At 35.7% G+C, this 8051-nt stretch overlaps 1 protein-coding gene across 1 annotated transcript; it reads left to right on the top strand.

The window, feature by feature from the left end:
* Positions 1 to 1691: 1691 nt before the first annotated feature.
* Positions 1692 to 2717, top strand: LOC133261087 (olfactory receptor 5T7-like). Its single transcript, XM_061439657.1, has one exon. The coding sequence runs from the start codon at positions 1692 to 1694 to the stop codon at positions 2715 to 2717; it is 1026 nt and encodes a 341-aa protein (XP_061295641.1).
* Positions 2718 to 8051: the final 5334 nt, after the last annotated feature.

Genomic DNA, 8051 nt, shown 5'->3' with positions numbered 1-8051 from the left:
TTAATAGATATTACATCACAAGCATAGGCACAAAAGAAAAATTAGATAAGTGCGAATATATCACACTAAAAGTACATACAGCAAAGAAAACAATCCACAGAGTAAGGAGGCTTCCTACAGAGTGGGAGAAAATGTTCAAACCACTTGAACAGAATCTTCTCCAAGGAAGACACACAAATGGACAACAGGTTAGTATGAAAAAGTACATAAAACCACTAGTTATTAGGGAAATACAAATATAAAGTATTATTATAAATCAGAGGCTGAATGACTTTGGTTGTGAATTATTCCAAGACTATTTTCTTTTTTATTGAGTGAATCATCATGTTGCCATTTTGAACCAGATCATAATTGGAGTGTATTCCCCTTGGGGACTCTCCTGTGATTTGATCAGCAGTTGAGTAAGTAGATATAAGCAGTTTGAGTTAATCACATTCAGAGTATATCAAAACCTGCTTTTGCCAATCCACAGGTAAGAGAAAGTTTCAGGCATTTGCTGAGTACTTTAGGAGTTTGGACCTAACAATATCAAGATATGTTGTGTAATCCTCTCATTAATAGCTGTTGTCTCTCATATAGATGAATAAATACATCAAAGAAAATAAAGTATTAAATTTTTGTTGGTTAATTATTGCTGTCATAGTTTAGTTACAATTTTTTACAAGTGACTTTAATTGTGACTCAGCTTGTCTAGTTGATAATTCACTAGATCCACAGTAAACAATATCTAAACAAGTATAATAATTTGGAAAAAATGTTTTGTTTTGTTTTTTCAGAAAAATTCTTTACATTTTCACCACAGGTCTTGAGACAGTTGAAAAGCAAAGACTTTAGATATCCAAAAGTAATAAATATGAGTGACTATTTAGTAAAAGAAAAAACACAATGTAATGCAAAATAATGGAGAAATACATTTGAATGAAATATGTTGTCATATAATAATTTAATTATGGCCCAACATCTTAAAAAAAAATCTTCATTATTCTTTTGGATACACCTAGGAAGAGCTAAAAAAGTTAGAAAGAATTTGGGAATAGCTCATAAAATTTTACAGTCTAAGAGGCTGCTACTCTGTAGGTCCAGCCTAATTTAGCATTATCTATTTAACATCATTTGAATATTCAGTTTTATTAGTGCATTTTATGTTACAATATTTGTAAATCAATTTTTATTTACTCCACTTTGTTAAATCAATATTAATGATTTCATTCTATAGATAAACAAATTATAACAAATAATTTTACACAGTTATTGAAAGTAACTAGAATGCTGATATCCTATTCCAGGTATCTACACACTGATACACTAGGTCATGTTATTGTATGTAAGAAGGAAATTGATTTTAACCAATGATTTGCTGTTTTAAGCTAATTTAATATGGAAACAACTAATAGAATTCAGTGGTAAATTAACTGGTTTATCTAATGGATTTAGATGGCATGAATTCAGCCCATGAGTGAATGAATACATGTATTTTCCCATTTAAGTCTTCAGTGAGTGGCATGTACACTTGACCCATTGTCTTGTCACCATGTTCTGATCTACAACTGGGAAATTATACCCTGGCAAAAAACAAATATTAGGACACAAATCACATTCCATTGAATCACAATGTTATTCATTCTTTTGGTAGGAAATGAATTGCAATTTTTTTGAAAATCTTCTTCAAGTTTGTTCCATGAGGTATGAAGATGAAGAATGTCACCGAAGTAACATCCTTTTTACTGAAAGGCTTCACAGACAATCTTGAACTACAAATAATCTTATTCTTGTTTCTAGCAGTTTGCCTCTTCACGCTGATTGGAAATTTAGGGCTGGTTGTGTTGGTCACTGGGGATCGCCGGCTCCACAGCCCCATGTACTATTTTCTGAGTGCGCTTTCATCTGTGGATGCCTGCTATTCCTCAGTAATTACCCCCAAAATGTTAGTGGATTTTATGTCAAAGAACAAAGCCATTTCCTTCTTTGAATGTGCAGCACAGATGTTTCTTGCTGTTACTTTTGGGACCACAGAATGCTTTCTTCTGGCTGCAGTGGCATATGATCGCTACGTGGCCATCTACGACCCCCTCCTGTATTCAGTCAGCATGGCTCCCAGAGTCTACGTGCCACTCCTCATTGCTTCCTGTGCTGGTGGCGTCTTGCATGCTTCTGTACACACAGTGGCTACTTTTAGGTTATCCTTCTGTGCCTCCAATGAAATCAGGCATGTCTTCTATGACATCCCTCCCCTCCTCGCTGTTTCTTGCTCTGACACTCACACAAACCGGCTTCTACTCTTCTACTTTGCAGGCTCTATTGAGATAGTCACTATCCTGATTGTCCTGATCTCCTATGGTTTCATTCTGCTGACCATTCTGAGGATGCCATCTGCTGTAGGGAGAAGGAAAGTGTTTTCTATATGTGGTTCTCACCTAACTGGAGTTTCCATTCGTCATGGTACTGTTCTTTTCATTTATGTGAGGCCAAGTTCCAACTATGCCACAGATCATGATATGACTGTGTGTATAATTTATAGCATTGTGATTCCAATGCTGAATCCCATCATCTATAGTTTAAGGAACAAAGATGTAAAAGAGGCGATGAAGAGAGTGTTTCCCCCCAAAAATGCTTTATCAATAAAGTATATTATCACAGTAAAAATTAATCTAAAAATATCAAGAGTGATGTTATATACCATAATACCAAGAAGATATTGTTTTGTTTTAGTTTATTAATGTATTTCTCTTCTTCCTGGATATTTTAATATAAACATCATAGCTAAACTTCTATCTATGTTATTTTTATATGCAGAAAAATTATATCATCCATTTGTGCCTTAATATTATCCCATTGATAGAGGTGTCCACACACACACTCACACACACATGCACACACACCTATACACGTTTGTATATAAAAGCATGCTGATTGATATAACACAAACATACACAGGCATATGTGTAAGTAACTGTTCTTTAGCATATTATATATTCTTTTCTTCTTTCATCTTGATATAACTTGAATGTATAGTCCCCAATATTCACAACTGTAATTAACATTATATCTGACTGGCTTGATCAAATACCATCTAATCAATATCAAACCCGCAGTTCATATGATCCCATATCATGGAGTCATTGGTATCTGAATTCATTTCAAAGCATTCTGATCTACCCTTAGATTTATTCACTGGCAGCTATCTAATCCCAGTCTGTGGTTTGGGGACCACAGATAACATGTTCAAATTCCTGGTGTTAACTACCGTGCTGATTTGTAAGGATGCATTTCTTCCATTTTTGTTATTTCATTCAGAGCTTGAGTGCTAAGCAAATCTTTAATTTCTCACAGAAAATAAAGTCCAGGCATTGACATCTATCAAGATCACACATTAAAAAAAGACAAACACAATTCAGAGAGTAGTGTATAACTGGCCTGTGTATTCGGTTCTTTCCACAGCTGAGCCCCAATCCACCTTTATGGATTTGATTACAGGTCTGGTGCTGACTCAGATTTTAGCTCTCTTTTCCTTGGATCATTCAACTCTGATATGCTCCTGCAGAAACCCTCACTCCTCACGCTCAGGCCCAAGAACCTCATTACAGAAGGGTCCCTCCTACATGCATGTTTAAGCCTTGTTTCCAATAGACCTCATTTTCATTGTGAGGACATGTGTCCTTCAGAAATAATTTTAAGATGTAGTGTTCTCCTTTCCTGCTTTCACTCATTTGTATTTATTAATTTTAATCACAATTTTTAAAAAATATTCTCTTCTTAAACGAGCATCCTAATTTTTCAATCCAAGACAATCCTCTGAGATTTACAGTCCAACCTAATGATACTTTTCTGAATTGGGATTAAGTTTTCACTATATTGATTCATGAACAAGGTATATTTCTCCATCTATTTGTGTTCTCTTTGATTTCTTTCACCAGTGTTTTATGGTTTTCTATATATAGGTCTTTTTGTTTCTTATGGTAGGTATATTCCTAAGTATTTTATTCTTTTCATTGCAATGGTGAATGGAATTGTTTCCTTAATTTCTCTTTCTGTTTTCTCATTGTTAGTGTATAGGATTGCAAGTGATTTCTGTGTGTTGATTTTGTATCCTGCAACTTTACAATATTCATTGATTAGCTCTAGTAATTTTCTGGTGGAATATTTAGGGTTTTCTATGTAGAGGATCATGTGATCTGCAGTGAGAGTTTTACTTTTTCTTTTCCAATCTGGATTCGTTTTATTTCTTTTTCTGCTCTGATTGCTGTGGCCAAAACTTCCAAAACTATGTTGAATAGTAGTGGTGAGAGTAGGCACCCTTGTCTTGTTCCTGACTTTAGGAGAAATGCTTTCAATTTTTCACCACTGAAGATAGTGTTTGCTGAGGTTTTGTCATATGTAGCTTTTATTGTGTTGAGGTATGTTCCTTCTGTTTCTGCTTTCTGGAGCGTTTTTATCATAAATGGATGTTGAATTTTGTCAAAGGCTTTCCCTGCATCTACTGAGATAATTATATGGTTTCTATTTTTCAATTTGTTAATGTGGTGTATTACATTGATTGATTTGCAGATATTGAAGAATCCTTGAATCCTTGGGATAAAGCCCACTTGGTCATGGTGTATGATCTTTTTAATATGTTGTTGGATTCTGAATGCTAGAATTTTGTTAAGGATTTTTGCATCTATGTTCATCAGTGATATTTGGCCTGTAGTTTTCTTTTTTTGTGTCATCTTTGTCAGGTTTTGGTATTAGGGTGATGGTGGCTTCATAGAATGAGTTTGGAAGTTTACCTTCCTCTGCAATTTTCTGGAAGAGTTTGAGTAGGATAGGTGTTAGCTCTTCTCTAAATTTTTGGTAGAATTCAGCTGTGAAGCCTTCTGGTCCTGGGCTTTTGTTTGCTGGAAGATTTCTGATTACATTTTCAATTTCTGAGATTGTGATGGATCTGTTAAGATTTTCTATTTCTTCCTGGTTCAATTTTGGAAAGTTGTACTTTTCTAAGAATTTGTCCATTTCTTCCAAGTTGTGCATTTTATTTGCATATAGTTATTGATGATAGTCCCTTATGATCCTTTGTATTTCTGTGTTGTCTGTTGTGATCTCTCCATTTTCATTTCTAATTTTGTTGATTTGATATTTCTCCCTTTGTTTCTTGATGAGTCTGGCTAATGGTTTGTAAATTTTATTTACCTTCTCAAATAATCAGCTTTTGGTTTTGTTGATTTTTGCTATGGTCTCTTTTGTTTCTTTTGCATTTGTTTCTACCCTAATTTTTAAGATTTCTTTCCTTCTACTAACCCTGTGGTTCTTCATTTCTTCCTTTTCTAGTTGTTTTAGGTGTAGAGTTAGGTTATTTATTTGACTTTTTTCTTGTTTCTTGAGGTATGCCTGCATTGCTATGAACCTTCCTCTTAGTACTGTTTTTACAGTGTCCCATAGGTTTTTGGCTGTTGTGTTTTCATTTTCATTCATTTCTATGCATATTTTGATTTCTTCTGTGATTTTTTGGTTATTCAGCAGCGTGTTGTTCAGCCTCCATATGTTGGAATTTTTAATAGTTTTTCTCCTGTAATTGACATCTAATCATACTGCATTGTGGTCAGAAAAGATGCTTGGAATGATTTTAATTTTTTTGAATTTACCAAGGCTAGATTTATGGCCCAGAATGTGATCTATCCTGGAGAAGGTTCCGTGTGTGCTTGAGAAAAAGATGAAATTCATTGTTTTGGGGTGAAATGTTCTATAGATACCAATTAGGTCTAACTGGTCTATTGTATCAGTTAGCATTTGTGTTTCCTTGTTAATTTTCTGTTTAGTTGATCTATCCATAGGTGTGAGTGGAGTATTAAAGTCTCCCAGTATTACTGTGTCATTGTTAATTTCCCCTTTCATACTTGTTAGCATTTGTCTTACATATTGTGGTGATCCTATGTTGAGTGCATATATATTTATAATTGTTGTATCTTCTTTTTGGATTGATCCTTGATCATTATGTAGTGTCCATCTTTGTCTCTTTTCACAGCTTATGTTTTAAAGTCTGTTTTATCTGATATGAGTATTGCTACTCTGCTTTCTTTTGGTCTCTATTTGTGTGGAATATCTTTTCCCAGTCCTTCACTTTCAGTCTGTATGTGTCCCTTGTTTTGAGGTGGGTCTCTGGTAGACAACATATACAGGGGTCTTGTTTTTGAATCCATTCAGCCAGTCTTTGTCTTTTAGTTGGGGCATTCAACCCATTTACATTTAAGGTAGTTATTGATAAGTGTGATCTCGTTGCAATTTACTTTATTGTTTTGGGTTTGACTTTATACACCCTTTCTGTGTTTCCTGTCTAGAGAAGATTCTTCAGCGTTTGTTGGAGAGCTGGTTTGGTGGTGCTGAATTCTCTCATCTTTTGCTTGTCTGTAAAGCTTTTGATTTCACCTTCATATTTGAATGAGATCCTTGCTGGGTACAGTTATCTGTGATGTAGGTTATTTTCTTTCATCACTTTAAGTATGTCCTGCCATTCCCTTCTGGCCTGAAGAGTTTCTACTGAAAGATCAGCTGTTATCCTTATGGGAATTCCCTTGTGTGTTATATGTTGTTTTTCCCTTGCTGCTTTTAATATTTGTTCTTTGTGTTTTATCTTTGTTAATTTGATTAATATGTGTCTTTGGGTGTTCCACCTTAGGTTTATCCTGTTTGGCACTCTCTGGGTTTCTTGGACTTGGTGATTATTTCCTTCCCCACTTTAGGGAAGTTTTCAACTATTATCTCCTCAAGTATTTTCTCATGATCTTTCTTTTTGTCTTCTTCTTCTGGGACTCCTATGATTTGATTGTTGGGGCATTTAACATTGTCCCAGAGGTCTCTGAGGTTGTCCACATTTCTTTTAATTATTTTTTCTTTTTTCTTCTCTGTATCATTTATTTCTACCATTCTATCTTCTACTTTACTTATCCTATCTTCTGCCTCTGTTTTTCTACTGTGTTCCCTCCAGAGTGTTTTTGATCTCATTTATTGCATTTTTCATTATATATTGACTCTTTTTTTATTTCTTTTAGGTCCTTGTGAAACCTTTCTTGCATTTTCTCGATTCTTGTCTCCAGGCTATTTATCTGTAACTTCAATTTGTTTTCAAGATTTTCAATCATTTTCACTACCATTATTCAGAATTCTTTATCAGGTAGATTCCCTATCTCTTCCTCTTTTGTTTGGTTTGGTGGGCATTTATCCTGTTCCTTTACCCGCTGGGTATTTCTCTGCATTTTCAACTTGTTTATATTGCTGTGTTTGGGATGACCTTTCTGTATTCTAGCAGTTGATGGTTCCTCTTTATTGTGGAGTTTCCTCACTGTGTGTCGGGTTGGAAGGGTGGCTTGTCAAGGTTTCTTGGTTAGGGAAGCTTGTGTCGGTGTTCTGGTGGGTGAGGCTGGATTTCTTCTTTCTGGAGTGCAATGAAGTGTCCAGTAATAAGTTTTGAGATGTCAGTGGGTTTGGTGTGACTTTGGGCAGCCTGTATATTGAGGCTCAGGGTTATGTTCTTGTGTTTCTGGAGAATTTGTGTGGTATATCTTGCTCTGGAGCTTGTTGGCTCTTGGGTGGTGCTTGGTCTCAGTGTAGGTATGGAGGCGTTTGATGAACTCCTATCGATTAACATTCCCTGGAGTCAGGAGTTCTCTGGTGTTCTCAGGATTTGGACTTAAGCCTCCTGTTTCTGGTTTTCAGTCTTATTTTTACAGTAGCCTCAAGACTTCGTCGTCTCTACAGCACCATTGATAAAACATCTAGGTTAAAGATGAAAAGTTTCTCCACAGTGAGGGATGCCCATAGAGGCACACAGAGTTACATGGAGAAGAGAAGAGGGAGGAGAGAGATAGAGGTGACCAGGAGGAAAAGAGGGGAAATCAAAAGGGGAGAGAGCAAGCTAGCGAGTAATCACTTCCCTATGTGCTCTCCTAGTCTGGATCCCTCAGAGATGTTCACAGAGTTACACAGAGAAGAAAAGAGGGAGGAAGGAGACAGAGGTTGCCAGGAGGATAAAGGGGGGAATCAAAAGGAGAGAGACAGATCCAGCCAGTAATCAGTTTTCT

Source organism: Bos javanicus, chromosome 15 (assembly GCF_032452875.1).
Source record: "Bos javanicus breed banteng chromosome 15, ARS-OSU_banteng_1.0, whole genome shotgun sequence".
Classification (NCBI taxonomy): Eukaryota; Metazoa; Chordata; class Mammalia; order Artiodactyla; family Bovidae; genus Bos; species Bos javanicus.
This window is presented reverse-complemented; position numbering and strand designations above follow the sequence as displayed.